This window comes from Raphanus sativus, chromosome 5, assembly GCF_000801105.2.
Source record: "Raphanus sativus cultivar WK10039 chromosome 5, ASM80110v3, whole genome shotgun sequence".
In the NCBI taxonomy this organism is placed as follows: Eukaryota; Viridiplantae; Streptophyta; class Magnoliopsida; order Brassicales; family Brassicaceae; genus Raphanus; species Raphanus sativus.
The window spans coordinates 29,834,666-29,851,511 of NC_079515.1; the positions used below are offsets into that span (position 1 = coordinate 29,834,666).

General features: G+C 32.9%; 4 protein-coding genes and 1 pseudogene across 4 annotated transcripts; 3 read left to right on the plus strand and 2 right to left on the minus strand.

Moving 5' to 3' along the window:
* Positions 1–37: 37 nt before the first annotated feature.
* On the minus strand, positions 38–10,895 carry LOC108857679 (ras-related protein RABG3d-like; annotated as a pseudogene).
* LOC108833340 (60S ribosomal protein L37-2) lies at positions 4,132–5,268 on the minus strand. Its single transcript, XM_018606773.2, has 4 exons — positions 5,113–5,268; positions 4,886–5,021; positions 4,432–4,533; positions 4,132–4,346 (listed from the first exon to the last, which is right to left on the minus strand). The coding sequence occupies exons 1-4, from the start codon at positions 5,113–5,115 to the stop codon at positions 4,303–4,305; spliced, it is 285 nt and encodes a 94-aa protein (XP_018462275.1). The 5' UTR covers positions 5,116–5,268; the 3' UTR covers positions 4,132–4,302.
* On the plus strand, positions 8,603–9,568 carry LOC108833339 (uncharacterized). Its single transcript, XM_056985844.1, has one exon. The coding sequence runs from the start codon at positions 8,603–8,605 to the stop codon at positions 9,566–9,568; it is 966 nt and encodes a 321-aa protein (XP_056841824.1).
* A 1,620-nt stretch (positions 10,896–12,515) lies between the features above and the next one.
* On the plus strand, positions 12,516–14,030 carry LOC108833342 (vacuolar protein sorting-associated protein IST1-like). The gene is made up of 5 exons (XM_018606776.2): positions 12,516–12,653; positions 12,749–12,887; positions 12,964–13,067; positions 13,143–13,287; positions 13,389–14,030. The coding sequence occupies exons 1-5, from the start codon at positions 12,613–12,615 to the stop codon at positions 13,815–13,817; spliced, it is 858 nt and encodes a 285-aa protein (XP_018462278.1). The 5' UTR covers positions 12,516–12,612; the 3' UTR covers positions 13,818–14,030.
* A 292-nt stretch (positions 14,031–14,322) lies between these two features.
* Positions 14,323–16,112, plus strand: LOC108859676 (uncharacterized). The gene is made up of 6 exons (XM_018633584.2): positions 14,323–14,545; positions 14,619–14,751; positions 14,836–14,939; positions 15,027–15,171; positions 15,400–15,540; positions 15,625–16,112. Exons 1-6 carry the CDS (start codon positions 14,499–14,501, stop codon positions 16,075–16,077), a joined length of 1,023 nt encoding a protein of 340 aa, XP_018489086.2. The 5' UTR covers positions 14,323–14,498; the 3' UTR covers positions 16,078–16,112.
* The last annotated feature ends 734 nt before the right edge of the window (positions 16,113–16,846 follow it).

Sequence of the window (16,846 nt, forward strand, 5' to 3'; positions counted from 1 at the left end):
ACATAACAGAATCGTAGAACTTCAAAAAAAAAAAGTATGGAAAACAAAGCTTAGAATTTCGAATGCATTCATAAATGATATTTTGTCACACTACATGATTGAAAACATTGTATGGAACCCAAAAGAAAATGAGCTAATAGTTCGTTAGAATCTGTAATAATTCAAATGAACTGAAATAAACTTTTTGGTTGATTTAGCATTCACACCCTGTTGATCTGTGTTGCTGACCTCCAGCAACATCAATCGTGTCGGGTAGGTACCTAGAGGAAAGATAAGGAGACAAGACTTAGAATCAACACGAAGTAAATCTTGACAAAACAATAGTTATATATATATACTTACGGTTCTTCTTCAGGTTCATTCTTGAAAGCATTTTTGGTGATGCACTCGAAAGCTGCGTCTACATTGAATCCTTCTTTGGCAGATGTCTCAAAGTAAGGAATGTTTCCTTTAGACGCACACCACGCCTTTGCTTTCTTCTCAGAAACCTGACAGTGTTGTAAGGGGTGATGACTTTAAGCATAGCTTCTAGAAACAAAAAAGGATAAAGAAACACAAATGGTGTTACTAACCACTCGGCTTTTGCCACCATCAACATCGGTCTTGTTCCCCAAGACGACAAATCGGGAAGTTGTCAGGATCGGATGGACCAGCCTACACAATAGACACCATGAATGAAGACGATGACAACATTTTTGGGACTATAATAGTAACAAGCGTGTAGAAAAATATGTTACTTGAATCAAGAACTCTTCCCTCCAGTTATTAAGATTCTCAAAAGATTTCATAACATTGACATCGTACACAAGAACACAACAGTCAGCTCCTCTGTAGAAAGCTACTCCCAAGCTTTGGAACCTTTCTTGTCCAGCAGTATCCCAAATCTGTATGGAGTTAAAGATAATTTAAATACATGAAAACATTTCTATTCTCATAAGAAAATACTGTATTTTTCCTATAAAACACACACAGTATGTGACTCAAATTGTTACAAAGTTTGAACTTCTTTCTACTTTACAAAAAAAAAAATATTCTTAGAAGTTAGGAGCTATAGTCAAGCTATCTTTCACATCCTACAACCTATGAAAGAACCTTTTTTGTACTAGTAATACAAGTTACAGATCATTAGAGACGACAAAACATTGTAGTTTCCGAAGAGAAATATCGCAGAAGAATCAAACTGTTACTCAAAAAAAAAAAGCAAGATTCGAACTTCTATTCGACTCTATGATCAACAACTCAATAGTTGACACATGAAGGAAGTTCCAAGAAGTTAGGAACAGACAGCAGGTGAATCAAATTATTTGGAATTTATAATCAACTCAAATTGTTACTGTACTTTCCTAAGAACCAACAAAGTAGGTGAATCAAATTGTTTTTCTTTTTTTTTTTAGGTGAATCAAATTGTACCAAAGAATTGAACTTCTTTCTACTTTATTAAAAAAAAAAGAAAAAGAAAGAGCAATATATACCTGTAAAGTGAAGATGCGGTCATCAATTTGAACCTCTTTAGTCAAGAAATCAGCTCCAATCGTAGCTTTGTACTGATTACTAAACTTGCGGTTCACAAACCTAATCGAAATTTCTTAGTATTAAAACATGATTGATTGATTATATCGAAAAAAAAAAAAAAGTTACAATAATAGATCTGTGTTTGGTTTTTAGAAACGTACTGATTCATCAACGATGTCTTCCCAACCCTGAACAACAATCAAAGGATTCAGATTCTCTTTTATCAATAGGTGGACGGACAAAAATCAAAATCAACGTTACCCGCTATCGCCGAGGATGATAACCTTAAGAAGAACTCTCCGGCGAGAAGACATTTGAAGACGGAAGGGTTGATGATGATGATGATGATGATGATTAGTTTATATGATTATCCTTTTTTTGTTACCAGCGAAGAAAGTGCCTCCCTCCCTCCCTCCCTCCCTCTGTTTAGCGAAAGAGGAAAAGGTATTTTAATTCATTTCCACATATGCCCCTTCTTCCATTACTCATCATCACTACGAAAACTCTTTCTTTGTTTCTTCAAGAAATGTATAAATTGACTTGTTATTTAGTTAACTAACAATCACACTATTTTTTTTTTGAGCAAACAATCACACTATATTTATTTATGAATTGTAGAGATTAAAAAAGTAAGAAACAAGCTATTTTAAATATTTTTTGTTTTGACTGTTTAGAAAAATCTTGTCTGGCTTTCAAGTGCCATTTTCTCGAAGTTCTTCATGTCTTCTATATATTGTGTCGAATTACAATCCAAGCTCCCCCTTCTAAGCTGTAAATAGTGTTGTGACCTGCAGTGGCTCCTTCCTTTGGTTAGCTCATCGAGAGATATGTTGTTCCCTGCAAAAGCTCCAACTATCTTCAATTGTCAAACGTGAAATGAACCCATATCACAAAGTGTTGACACTTTTATTTTTAATCTTAATAATGAGGTGAAGTGTTGCAAAAAGGCTTTGTATATATATGATATAGTACCTGGCTCATTTTTGGACGGCGTTTAGCTGAATAACGGACACTAGCAGTAGCGCAAGCAACCATTATCTTCATCTCGGTGATATCAAAGTTGTCATCTAGCCCGGGTCAACAAGACCGCTAAAGTTGCCATCGTTTAGAGCTCGTGTCTAAGCGGTTTGGTCTAGGAGCAAAAGGTGAAGTTCAGAAAATCTTATTCAAAAGTTGGATTTTTTGTTGTTATATTGAATAGAAGTATAGAACACGTGAGATTTGATAACAAAAAAAATATTATGCATTTAAGTCAAATAAAATAGTGAATAAGATAATATTATGATTGAAAAGAATTCTAAGATATATTTTGATTCATTAATTGTATGGTTTGTATTACTATTTTGAAAGAAATAAATATTTGGCTAAAATATGTGAATAATTAAGAAAATATTAACAAGAATATAATTAAATAAATGAAATAATAAGAAAATACTGTTAATAATTAAAGATGAAATCACGTTTTTTCATTTCTTTTTCGAAATCAAAGATACAAATCACGTATTCGTTTAAGAGTTAAAAATTATTAACATACTGTAATTCTTGTGTTTAAAAAGAAAAGCATACTGTAATTCTTTATTGTAAAAAGCTCTTTATTTTACAATATTAACCATAAAAGCAAAATGACAAAAAAATAATTGCTATGGTTTGTTTGTAACTTGTAAGTAAGCATATAATAAAATTTGAAAGAATGTTTCGTATTAATAAAACATTGATGTTTGCTGTAAAAAAAATAAAATAATTAACAAGTTCTTATTATAAGAATTAGGGGTGGTTAAAAACTGAATTGAACCGAACCAAACTAACCAACGAACTAAAGCTGATATAAACCAAACTAGAGTCTATTAAAAATAGTTCGGTTTGAGATTTAAAAAAATCGATAAACAAATGTATTTTTATTATTATCTAAATTAAACATATTAACAGTATACTAAAATATAAGACAAAAAAAACTGTTAATTTGTTTAACGGTGTTGATTTTTAAATTGTCTATTTAGTTTAGTTAACTTTGCTTTAATTCTGTTCTTATAAAAAAATTGTGATTTTAAAATCTTTTTGTTTCAATTTTATATTAAATTTAATTTTACATAGTTTTAAAAAATTATTAACAATGTTTTTTAACTTTCTATTTATAAATAATAATTTTCGTGTTTTTAGAAGTTTTTGTTTCAATTTAATATTAAATTTAATTTTCATAGTTCATTTTTCATGATCACATAATTTCTTTGTTTAAATCAAATTGAATCAAATCAAAACATAAACCAATCTAATTATGGTTTAATTTAATTAGAAAATCCTGATTTCTCTTAAACAAACTAAATTCGAGAAAATCGGTTTGAATTGAACTGAAACACAAACCAAATTAATTATGGCTTAATTCAATTGGAAAAATGATAGATTAACTAAAGTACCAACTTCTAACGAGAACTGACTGAAGTTTACAAATGAAAAACCTTAAAATTGCACTTCAGACGGGTATTCTTACTTAAGGACACAATTAAACTAACAGCTTGGTGGATCACGATAAACACCCGTCGATAAAGGAAGAAAGAACCTTAAGGAATAGTCTAACACAAAATAATGGAATCAAAGACTTGCGGATTGCAGAGGTAAACAAAATTTCATCCAAGTCCAAAATTTTATATAAAAGAAAGTGAAAAGATACCAAAGCAAAGTAGTTATCAGATGCTCAATAAAATAAAATAAAAAAGTAATCTTCCAAACAAACTCAGAAGCCCAAAAACTAAAGTTGTAACTCTTCCCGCGACTAATCAATGCACCGGTTTAAGCTTACGAAGACGCTGCTGACTTGACCCTTGGCTTTGCTTCGGTACCTAAAGTAAGAAAAATGTGCAATCGTTGGATTATAAAGCATATTAACTTAGGAATGTTAAAGAAAGTGAAGAAAGGTTGTTGTACCTTCTCTGAAACCCGTCTTGAACCTGCGAGGCACATTGCGAAGATACCTCATCCTCCCAGTTCCTGTAGTCTTTCTACGGATTGCCTTCACACTCCAGTTGTCTGATAACATTTAACACACACAAAAACATCAAATCAGAACCGTCAAAACTAATCATTACATCATTTCAAATTTAAAAAAAAAACAGAGAAGCTAAGAAGAGATGTGCTGTAATAAAAAAAAAACACTAAAACGGTTGTTTTTGTACGGATATCTCTAATTGGTACAAATTATTTATATGCCTAACCAAACCTAATTATGACTAAAAATCAACGAGATTTGCAATTAAAAGGTACCAAATACAAATACGATTCGAAAACTAAGAAAGATTCATTTCTCAATCAAGATGATTTAGAGTGACTTAATCAAACACCACTATAAAAGAAAAGCCAAAGGTGGGAGAGAGATACATACAGGTCCTCTTGCGAGCGGCGGGGTAGGCACAGGCGGAGCAACGGCTCTTCTGGATGTGGAAACTGCGACGGCCACATCTCACACAGAGTGTGTGACTCTTGTTCCTTCTCTTTCCGAAACTTCCCGTTCCCTTCGTCTGCAATCCTCAAAAATAATCAAATCAGCTTATTGATATCAACAAGCAAGTAAATACACGAAACATGGAGAGAGAGAGAATCGTAGATCACCATTGCAACGAATGCGAGTAAGAAAACACTCGAGTTTTCGGCGTCGTGAATGAAGTAGATCAAGGAGACATTTTATATAAACCTAGGGTTTTTGTTTTGTTTGGGTTTTTGTTTGGTCTTTTTGGATCATAAGGCCCGTCAAAGTTTTAATTGGACCTGAAGAGGCACATGGTCTTATGATTTTTGTGTTGATTAGGAGTCTTAAAATGAGTTATCTCGCTCAGTTCTTTTATGATTTAACTCAATTCAACTCATTTATTATATGAATTTCAATATGTAAACTCGAACACAAAATGAGTTAACTTATTATCTAACACAAAATAATAATAAAATAATTTTAAATTAAATAGTGGTGAAATAACTTCTATAGTATTTTAAAAATTTAAATATTAAAAAATACTAAACAAAAACCAATCCATGACAAAAATAATAAAATCAAACTCCTAAAATAAATTATATTAAAGCAAAACACCAAAATCAATGGTCAAAATCCATATTTTTGTGAGAGTTTTCATCTTTGATATCTTCATCTGTACAAATTATAAAACTAAAATAAAACATTTATAAATAACTTATAGTGAGTGCTGAATTACGAGCAAAGTGAGAGGAGACGTATGTCAAATTTGGAATCAATGAAGTTTGTGTGAGAGATGATAGAGTTAACGTGAGTTTAAATAGAAGATTTTGATAATTTCTAAACATGATAGTTTTATTTTCTTTCTTCGAAAAAGTACAGATAATTTTTAAAAGTTTTACTCTTATGTTACATATGTATATTTATATTTTAATTTTAAAAGATAAATATTTTAACGGATTCTACACCTCCGATTAAGCAAGGAAAGGGTTCATGGGCAGAGGTTGCACAGAAGAAACAAGTTCTGAAGAAATACGAGTTCGAAGTTTCAGAAACGGGGGGGAAGTGAAGGTTCCATCGGATATCATCGAGAAGGCGAGTCCATTGTGGGAAGATTTCGTGATTGCGAGGTTCCTGGAAACAGCTCCTCACATCGCAAAGGTTCATATGATTGTTAATAAGATTTGGGCGTTTGGTGAAAAGAATCAGAAAATCGAAGTTTATGAGATGGATGCTACTACAATGAGGATAAGAATCACAAATGAGAAGATCCGAAACAAGATTGTTAGGCGTGGGATGTGGAACATAGCAGGTGTTCCGATGGTGGTATCAAACTGGGCTCCGGAGGAAGATAAATCAAAGGCGGGACTCGTACCTCTCTGGGTTCATGTCTCTAATGTTCCTATGAACATGTACTCATGGGAGGGATTGAGTTTTATCACCAGTGCAACATGGATACCAGATCATCTGTATCCAGAAACCATAACATGTACAAACTTTGACATGGCAAAGGTTTTTGTATTGGCAGATTTGACAAAGGAACTTCCAAAGAAGATAACATACAACATTCAGGGGAAGGAAACAACGGTTCACTTTGCATACCCGTGGTTGCCGCCGAAGTGCACTAAGTGTGGAAGATGGGGACACTATGTCACTTTCTGCAAGGTAAACATAGAGGAGGCTGGAGGAGAGAAAGATAATACAGTACAAGAAGCGAAAGTAGAAGATATTGAGAAGACTGAAAAAGAGCTGGTGGTTAGTTGTAGTGAAGGTTCAAGGGAGGTAGTTATGGTGGAGAAAAGCAGAAGTGAGGTTGCTGTGGAGATGGGTAAAGACACTGATGATAAGAAGATTGAGAGCGGGAAAACAGGGGAGAAAAAAAGTGATCTAACAGAAGAAGTAGAGGAAGGTCAGGTGGAAGAATGGAAAACAGTTTCGATGGAGAAGATAGGAAGAAGCCCAAATTCACAAAACCTGCAATATGGTCAAGTGAAAATAATAACTCCTTCAAGATATGCTGCGTTGAGTAATACTGATGAAAATGGAGTTGAAGTTATAGATGAAGATAAGGAAGAGGTTGGTAATGAAGAAGCTGAGGAAGTATATCAAAGGAAAATTGAAGAGAGTATAGAAGGAAAGCTGAAGGAGAATAAAAGGGGGAAAACACGTCAACACCTTCCTAGACAATCTAAGACTAATCATCGGATTGTTTCTGAAAGGGGTTCTACCAAAAATCTTTAGATGGCGGGTTTCTTTTGGAACGTGAGGGGATTCAACAAGTATATAAAGCATGATGTAGTTAGAAGCTGGGTGAGGACTAATAATTTTCTGTTTGGATGTTTGATTGAGACAAGAGTTAAGGAGAGTAAGGTGAAGAAGATTGTATCAAGTGTTTTTCAAGACTGGGATTTTATGGCAAATTATGAGCATAATCAGCTTGGAAGATTATGGGTGGTATGGAAGTCGACAGTTAGAGTAACACCAATTTTCAAGAGCAATCAGATGATAACATGTGCAGTTTTGCTACCGGGGGAGTTAGAAGAATTTATGTGTTCTTTTGTTTATGCATTAAACACGGTGGAAGAGAGAAGAAGCTTATGGGAAGAAATAAAGGATCACTATGAAGCTCCTTTATTTCGAAACAAGAAATGGGTAATTATGGGAGACTACAATGAGATACTAGAAGGAAGGGAGCATTCGGATTTTGAAAACTCATCGAGACTTCACTCTGGTATGAGAGAATTTCAGGAGGTGGACTCAGTTCAATGGCCATTCCTCATTAATACTCTAAAAGCGCTTGGGATACCAGAAAGATTTATCCAATGGATCTCTCTATGTATTACAACAGCTTCCTTCTCAGTCCAAGTAAATGGAGAGTTAGCAGGCTATTTTCAGAGTAAGAGGGGACTTCGTCAAGGTTGTTCACTATCTCCTTACCTCTTTGTAGTGTGCATGAACGTGTTATCGAGAATGATTGATGAAGCAGCACGTGAGGGGAGACTTGGTTTTCATCCGAAATGCAAAAACATAGACTTAACACATCTATGTTTTGCTGATGATCTGATGATTTTCACGGATGGCACAAAGACCTCGGTTGAAGCTATTTTGAAGGTGTTTGAAGGTTTTGATAAGATGTCAGGGCTCAAAATTAGTATGGAGAAGTCGACTTTGTTCTTGGCAGGAGTCTCGGCTCAAAAGCAGAAAGATATACTGAACAAATTCCCGTTTGCGTCTGGTAAACTTCCGGTACGCTATCTAGGCCTTCCTCTTCTTACTAAGAACATGACAGTTCTGGATTATATGCCATTGATTGAGAAGATTAGGAAGAAGATATCTTGGACGGGTAGATTCCTTTCTTATGCTGGAAGATTACAACTGATTAAGTCAGTTATAACAAGTTTAGTTAACTTCTGGATGGCTGCTTTCCGATTGCCTAGTGGATGTCTAAAGGAGATATAGAGGATTTGTTCTGCGTATCTCTGGTCAGGTCCTGAGCTTAACAATAGGAAAGCGAAGGTTTCTTGGGCTGATATATGCAAACCAAAAGAAGAGGGAGGATTGGGTATAAGAAATCTAAAAGAAGTCAATACTGTTTGTTGCTTGAAGTTGATATGGAGGATTCTTTCTTCAAATTCGATGTGGGTAAATTGGGTTAAGGTCTATTTGATCAGAAAGAATTCGTTCTGGATGATTAAAGAAAACACTCAAATAGGATCCTGGATGTGGAAGAAGATTCTAAAGTACAGGGATCTAGCAAAGAGGATGTGTAAGGTGGAAGTAAAGAATGGGAAGAAAACTTCTTTCTGGTTTGAAAGCTGGTCTTCGATGGGCTGTTTGAAAGACATTCTGAGTTCTGGAAGTCATATTGATATGGGGATATTGGCTAGCGCAACAGTCGAAGAAAGCTGGAAGCATAGAAGAAGAACTCACAGAGTAGTAATCCTAAACAGAGTGGAGGAAGAGATAGAAAAGAGTAGAAGTAAAAGAAGTGAAGAGGAAGATGTGTCTTTGTGGTTGAATGGGAAAGGTCAGACTAAGAAGGTTTTCTCATCTAAAGAAACTTGGGAGTTTATTAGAGAGAAGCACCAGAATTGTTATTGGCATGAAGCAGTGTGGTTTAAACATTCAACGCCGAAGTACTCTTTCATTTTATGGATGGCTATGAAGGGAAGGCTTGCGACCGGAGACAGGATGATAGCCTGGGATGGAAACATAAATGTATCTTGTGTCTTATGTAAAGAGCCATTGGAAATATTGGAGCATCTTTTCTTTGGGTGCATCTACTCGGCTCAGATTTGGGAAGTCTTGATGAGGGGTATTTTGAGAGAGCAATTCACTCTGAATTGGGAAGAGATAAAGAGAATGATGGTAGACAGGAGAAGAGACAAGATGCATATGTTTCTCATCAGATATATGGTTCAAGCAACTGTGTATATGATATGGAGAGAGAGGAACAGGAGAAGACATGGAGATGCTGAAGCTCCAGCTGCTCTATTGATAAAACTACTCAACAAAAACATGAGAAACAAACTCACTTTGATTCAGAGAGGAGGCAATAACAAGATGGGAGAGGAGATGCAATATTGGTTTGCAACAAGATAGAAGAATTCTGAATTTTCTTTTACTTTTATAGATGGAGATAAGATAGATTTAAATTGAACAAAGCATAGAAAAATGACACTATGATGTAAAAAGGTCTTTTCCTTTTTGAATTCAATTTAACATTTAATTCAAAAAAAAAAAGATAAATATTATAAATATAGAAATGATCTTTTTCATAAGAAAAATAGAAGTTATCCAAAAATAAATATATATATATATATATGGAAAATTCCATAAAAATACCCCAACTAAATTTTGTTAAGCTTTTTAATACCCAAACTTTTTCAGTACCCAGTTTAGTACTCTAACTAATTACTTTGCTCATTTTAATACCCAAAATTTTAAAATTGTGCCCACTTTAATACCCAAACTTTATTTATTTTAATAAAAATACTAATAAGTTTCAAACAAAATTTTAAAAAATTTCTAAAATTTACAAAACAAACTCAGAAAATTCTATTTTTTTTTGGTGTTTGAGAAATAAAAGTAACTAAATAGTGTAAAATATTAAATTTTGTAATGAAATTTCTAAGTTTTAAATATTGTATTTAGTTTGTTTTCTGAAATAAAAATCAAAATTTATTTTTATCACTCGAGTTCATTTATTTAAAAAAAAAAATCCATGGTTTATCTACCTTCTTTCCTAAATCCTAAAATAAAATTACAATTTTAATAGTTTTTTCTTAGATTTTCGGGATTTTTTTAAGTTTTTTTAAACTTATTAGTATTTTTATTAAAATAAATAAAGTTTGGGTATTAATGTGGGCACAGTTTTAAAAGTTTGGGTATTAAAAAGAGCAAAATAATTAGTTGGGGTATTAAACTGGGTAGTGAAAAAATTTGGATATTAAAAAGCTTAACAAAATTTAGTTGGGGTATTTTTATGGAATTTTTCCATATATATTGAATAAGTTCATAGTCAGTTCATGTTCATTAAAGATCGTTCATATAACTCGTGATTTTTTTAAGTTCGATTAATAAACTCATTTATTAAGGTTGAGCTAACTCATGAGTTGTACCTCATTTTGACACCCTTAGTGACGATTATAGGGTTGAGTAATTACAGCAGAAAATATTGTTAGATTGTTTGTGGTTTTTTTATGCAATGTTTGGTTTTTTTTTCTGAACTGGTGTAATTTTTTCTTTTTAAAGAAAAAAAATTATTTGCCAATCAAGATTTTCTTTAGCAGATTCTTAACCAATACCAAAACTAATGCTTTCTGGTTTTTATAAAAAAGGTTGTTTGTTTTTTTACTAAAAGTATTGTTGTAATTCTACTTGTGACAAACCTATGAAGTATACAAATACCATTCAAGATTTAAGTAGTTTATTTAGTTTCAGCCTTAGATGTTAAAAGGGTAAAATAATACTGTGCCAAAGAAGCTTCTAGAAAATGTAGAAAATAGCTCGTGGACCAAGTCTCCATAAGTTATTCACTAAAGATGATATTCGCTATTTTTCATAATAAGTGTCATTCTATCTTTTTTTTATTACACAAAAGTGTCATTTTACAATTCAAATGCAAATTATATTTATTTTTATCTGAAAATTAATCACAAACTGTATTAATTTTATAAATTATTTTATTTTATTTATCTAAAATACTATTGGTCAGAGATGTGTAATTAATAACAACTTATATATATTTATGTTATTTTCTTAATATGTGTAAAAATGTCAAAGTGACACTTATTCAGAAACGAAAAAAATAATATTTTATTTCATCTAAAAGAGTTAAAAGTATTACAAAGAATATTCAAAACATTTTTAAAAGTGTCATAGTATATAGAGAAACAGAGACCGGAACGTTTTGTATATTCAAAGAGTGAAAGGTGCTTACATATTCGTATATGACAAATATACGAACCATATAATAAAATATAAATAATTTTGAAATTAAGTTTGCAGTTTTGCTTTTGGAAAAGAATACTTTAAAATTTCAAATATAAAATTTTGAAAACTCTAAAATAGATGATTTTTTTGAACCAAGGAATAAAATACAAATAATTTTGAAATTAAGTTTGCAGTTTTGCTTTTGGAGAAAAACATTTTAAAACTTCAAATATAGAGTTTTGAAAACTCTAAAATAGAAAAAAAATTGGAGATGTTCAATCAAATATGATGTTTCACTCCTCAAAATTCTAAATTTGAAGTTTTGAAAAAAAAAAATTAGAGTAAAAAACTTCATATTTAAAGTTATAATTTTTTTTTGAGATGCTCTAATTGCTTCTAAACTTTTGTAACTCTTAATAATCGAACTTACTCTAAGCATGAGAGTTATGAAAATCCAAGTTTCGTTGAATAATTAAAGATCATATTGAAAGACATTTCAAGAAAAGTCTTCTTCTTATGGATAATAATACACAATTTTTCTCTTCATTCTTCAAAAGAAATTATTTTATTAAAATAAACAAATAGATTAAATTATGTGCAGCAAAATGGTTATTCAGTATCCATTGACACACCATAATCTAAGGTTGGTTCAACTCCCCATTGAAACGTTTTGATTCTAAATTTTTATCAATCTGTATAAGTGATTCAGCTAAAATTAATTTGTGGGTCTGCCACTGATAGCTTTTGCTGTATTCAGATTCTGGGTACTACTTTGACTCTAGTAACTAACTAAAAGTCTATATTTGTACACTGATGTCCAATGATGTCATGATGTGGTTCATCAGCTTCGGTAAATGGTCCCATCCCACTATAGAGATTTAGTTATTCAGCAATTGGTTCCACCATCAGAGATTTAGTTTCAGCAATGTGATAAAGGCAAACGGTGTCGTATCGAGGAAGCTTCTAGAAATTGTAGTCTAACACTCTAACTAATAGCTTGTGAACCAAGTCGCTATGAACTTACTCACTAAGGATAATAGTACTTTATTTCATCTATAAAAAGCCAAAACCCAAAAGCATTATAGAGAATATTCAAACATTTACAACAAACAAAAAATTCTCATAGTCCCTAACTTCTCCTTTCGTTCGTGGTTACTTTTGCTTCATAACTTTTGCTATAATCGGATTTGATCTTGATTCAAAACAAAAAGATGATTTGCGGTTACTTCAAACCCAAGTTCTACAAGAAATGGTTAGCTTACTTTAATCTTTTTGTTTTTGTTTTCAAGTGTGTTTGTAGTACACTATGCTACTATTCTAAGATCATTTTTGTTCATGTGGATGCAGCAAACATTTGATCAAGTTCATCAAGATTCGGCTCAACTTACAGAGGAAAAGGCAGAACGCTATGGTTAACTTCTTGAAGACAGATATCGTGGAGATTCTCAAAACCGGCCATGAACATGATGAAAGAGTTTATGAAAAAGTAAGACTCCTCTCTCACTAACTTCATTCTCCTCTGTTTCTTATTTAATATGTCATTCTATTCTTGATATTTGCAGGTAGAAGAAATACTTGAATACCGTCAAATAATCGCATCTTATGATCTAATTGAGAGATTTTGTGACTGCATCTCTTCCAATCTCACGTTAATGCTAAATCAAATGTATTTTCATTATATTCTCAAGATTGTTTCCACTCTACAAAGGTCACAACTTTTCTGTTTATATAATTTTTCCAGGGAATGTCCTGAAGAATGCAGAGAAGCTATATACTCTCTTATATATGCAGCAGCACGGGTTCGAGAAGTTCCTGAGCTGAAAGATCTTAGAGATTTGTTTGCGCGTAGATATGGAGAATCCATTTACGCCTATGTAAATCAAGAGGTGAGTTTGATTTGCTGTGTTTAAGTTTCTAACATTCTTGGTAATTAAATTTCATGTTGTTGACAAATCTTGTTGTCTTTTTTATAATAAAAAACGTGCAGCTTGTTGAGAAATTTGTATGGCGAAAACCTTCAAGGGAAGTTAGCGTTCAGACAATGCGAGAGATCGCTCAAGAGGCTAAGATCAGTTGGGATTCATTGTCCAAAGGCACTTTAAGTTCTAGTTCAAGCTCGAGTTCGAGTTCAAGAAGAAGACGATCAGTGAAGAAGATTTTTCCTTACGGATCAATCTCTTCTCCTTGCACGAAACAAGGAGCACAAAACGATGAAGAAGGCCACGACGAGAAGAAAGGGAAGAGTATTGTTCAAGAAAAGTCGAGGTTACGTGGGCCACAAGGCAGTGCGAGTCTCACAAGCACAAGCACAAGCACAAGCATTAACGAAGTTTCCACGACAAAAGATTACAAGAGACAGAAGATTCTTGATTACGATGAAGTGGTGGCTCGTCTAGCAGATCTTCGCCGGAGATAAAAAGATAGTTAATTAGTATAGTTAATTTGTTTATTATGTGTGAGCGATAATTTTAAGCAGAATCATTTTATTTTTAATTATTTTTAATGTTGGGAAGGCACTGGGGGGACCCAGTGTAGAACACTTTGTAGAACCAAGCCTTACGACATTTCTTTGTCCAATTACTTTTGAGGCAAAAAAAGAAGAGAAAAATTAGAGCTGGAAAACGATGTTTCTTGGAAGCTTTTACAGCTAAGGTGCTTGTAAACTAAGTAGCTCTCAATAAAATTGAACTTATATTGGGATAACTACAAGTTATATTGAGATAACTCCAAGTTATATCTAGATCTTGGGAGTTATCTCAATATAACTTGTAGTTATCCCAATAACTTACTCAGCTTTAGAGTAAGAAAAAAATATAAGCTTCGTAGAATAAATAAAGACCATATTGAAAGGCATGTCAAGAAAAAGTCTTTTTTTTTTTTGTAAACTAAGAAAAGTCTTCTTTTGGTTAATACATAATCTTTTCTTTTATCTTTTCGAAGAAACTTTATGGTTCGTTTCTTTGCTTCATAGCTTTTGCTATATTCTGATTCTGAGTATTACTTCGACTCTAGACACTAAACCACCGGTTGATTCTTCCGGATTTTTATATAAGACATTCATCTTTTTGCCTTCTTCTGCCTCAAGAAATCGAAAACAATGAACATCTTTCTTAGTTGCTTTAAACCCAAGTTCTACAAGAAAAGGTTACCGTTCTTTGTTCTTGGAGGTTTCAATATTTCTAAGATGTTCATTAATTGCTGTTGAAATGAAATGCAGCAAATCTACAACCAGTTACATGAAGATTCGACTCGATATAGTGAGGAAAAAAAGGATTGCAATGGCTAATTTCTTGAAAATGGACATTGTGGATTTTCTCAAGAATGGCCTTGATTATAATGCTTATACAAGAGTAAGACTCCTTTCTCTTATCATAACTCTAAGGTTCCCTCTGAGTTAGAGTTTTTAAAAATATGCCATGAATTTGTTATTGCAGGCAGAAATGTTACTTGAAGAGCTTAGGATCATATCATGCTATGATATCATCGAACGATTCTGTGATTGTATATCTGAAAATCTCTCACCAATTCTGAAGAAAAGGTTCTTAGGTGTTTCTATTTTATCTTTTTTTTTTTACATTCCAAAAGCTTTCAATATTTATTAACCTATTTATTCATTCACTTTTAGGGAGTGTCCTGAAGAGTGCAGAGAAGCAGTTTCCTCTTTGATATTTGCAGCTGCATGGGTTCCTGATGTCCCTGAACTTAAGGATCTTAGAGCCGTGTTTACCCATAGATTTGGGAGTTTTATTCATTCATCTGTAAACCATGAGGTTGGTTTATAGGTTTAAGTAGTCTAATCTTTGCCAGGTCTGGTTTTGGATATAGTCACTTTGATCACCAAATTTTAAACAACTAATATACATATATGGTTTCTAAACTATAAAAGTAAAATTTTGTTGAGTTTTATTATAAAATGTTTATGATCCTATAAATTTCAAGTTTTTTGCGACATTTGTTTTTGCACGGACAATATCTTTGTCTTTCTTGAAACTTTGCAGCTCGTTGAGAAAACTGAATTGCGAAGTAGACCATCACGTGAACTCAAGATTCAGACAGTGAAAGACATTGCGAAAGAGTTTGCGATTGATTGGGATCCTACAGTGAATCTGTTTCTGCTCAGACAAACGTCAGCTTTGCAAGTAAGTTTGTATTCCAACTTTTGAATAGTACAACATCAATCTCTCTCAGCCTTTCTGTTATTATAAGTTCTGAAAAATGCGTAGATTGAGGACAAGGCAGGTACAGGAAATGATGATCCGAAGATTAGGGCGGAGAAAAGTATAGTAAATGATCAAAGCGACGATGAGTCGGTCCTTTCACAGAGCTGGACAAGAGATTCATTGTCTAAAGGCAATTTGAGTTCGAGTTCGAGCTCAAGTTTTAGTTCTCCAAGAAGAGACTCTGGAAAGAAAGAGAAGGGGAATTTGCCTTACGGATTAATCTATCCCCCACACACGAAATCAGGAGGTGGAAACGATGAGAAAACACAAGAGGAGAAAGAAGAGAAGAATAAGAGTGTCGATCAAGAAAACTCAAGGTTACTTGAGCCACAAGGCAGTGACAAAGAAGGTTCTTCAGCAAGAGTGAACGAGAGAACTTCATCCTTTCAGAGACCTTATAAGCTTTTGGATTATGATGAAGTGGTGGCTCGGCTTGCAGCTCTTCGCCTGAGATAAAGGGGTTTGTATTTGTAATCAAGTTTACAGTTGTAGTTTACAAAAAAACAAAAAAAAAAGTTTACAGTTGTAATAAAATTACTAATTAGATTCACTGAATATGTAATTAGTTTGAAAATACTTAACTACATAGTGTATCTCTTCGCATACAAAGTGGAGAGTACTAGAACTGTAGAATATACTGAACAAAGACAACAGATTAGCGCTCTCGTTGTTATAAGAGCACTCCAAATGAAGTTTTTTATTGATTTTTTTTTAAATCAACGAGAAAAGAAAATAATCCCTATATACTAAAGCGCAAGTCGCCTGGCAAATCAAAGACCGCCCTGTGAAAAAATTGAAAAATAATTTAAAAATAAAATAATTGTCTGCAATTCCATCAGTTATATTATCGAATACTTAATGTTTTATTTTTCCACAAGACAATTATTAAAAATTAAAACAATTGAAAAATTAAACCACATAAAATGAAAAGAAAGCAAAATTTTTAACTGACTCCCCACTACAACACGATCTCAACTCTCTACAAATTTATTTACAAAATAATTCCAAATAGTTTAATTTCTTCTAGTAAGAAGATTACATTGAATATATCCTTTTATTAAACATGTACAGAGTATATATACGGTATTACAAGTAGGGTAAAACTATAGAGTTATGTATTTACATATTGAGTCCTCTACTCTTGTCTATTTCCTTAACACGCCCCCACAAGATGGTGGAACCTTGGTGACACCAATCTTGTCTCGTAATGTCTGAAACTGAGTCC

Coding starts and splice junctions, on each gene's coding strand:
- LOC108833340 (XM_018606773.2), bottom strand. Junction 4,534..4,885: donor CGCCGCTCGCAAGAGGACCT/GTATGTATCTCT, acceptor AAATGTTATCAG/ACAACTGGAGTGTGAAGGCA. Junction 4,347..4,431: donor CAAGACGGGTTTCAGAGAAG/GTACAACAACCT, acceptor TTCTTACTTTAG/GTACCGAAGCAAAGCCAAGG.
- LOC108833339 (XM_056985844.1), top strand. CDS start 8,603: ATGTGGGTAAATTGGGTTAAGGTCTATTTGATCAGAAAGAATTCGTTC.
- LOC108833342 (XM_018606776.2), top strand. CDS start 12,613: ATGATTTGCGGTTACTTCAAACCCAAGTTCTACAAGAAATG. Junction 12,654..12,748: donor CCCAAGTTCTACAAGAAATG/GTTAGCTTACTT, acceptor ATGTGGATGCAG/CAAACATTTGATCAAGTTCA. Junction 12,888..12,963: donor ATGAAAGAGTTTATGAAAAA/GTAAGACTCCTC, acceptor TGATATTTGCAG/GTAGAAGAAATACTTGAATA.
- LOC108859676 (XM_018633584.2), top strand. CDS start 14,499: ATGAACATCTTTCTTAGTTGCTTTAAACCCAAGTTCTACAAGAAAAG. Junction 14,752..14,835: donor ATTATAATGCTTATACAAGA/GTAAGACTCCTT, acceptor TTGTTATTGCAG/GCAGAAATGTTACTTGAAGA. Junction 15,172..15,399: donor ATTCATCTGTAAACCATGAG/GTTGGTTTATAG, acceptor GAAACTTTGCAG/CTCGTTGAGAAAACTGAATT.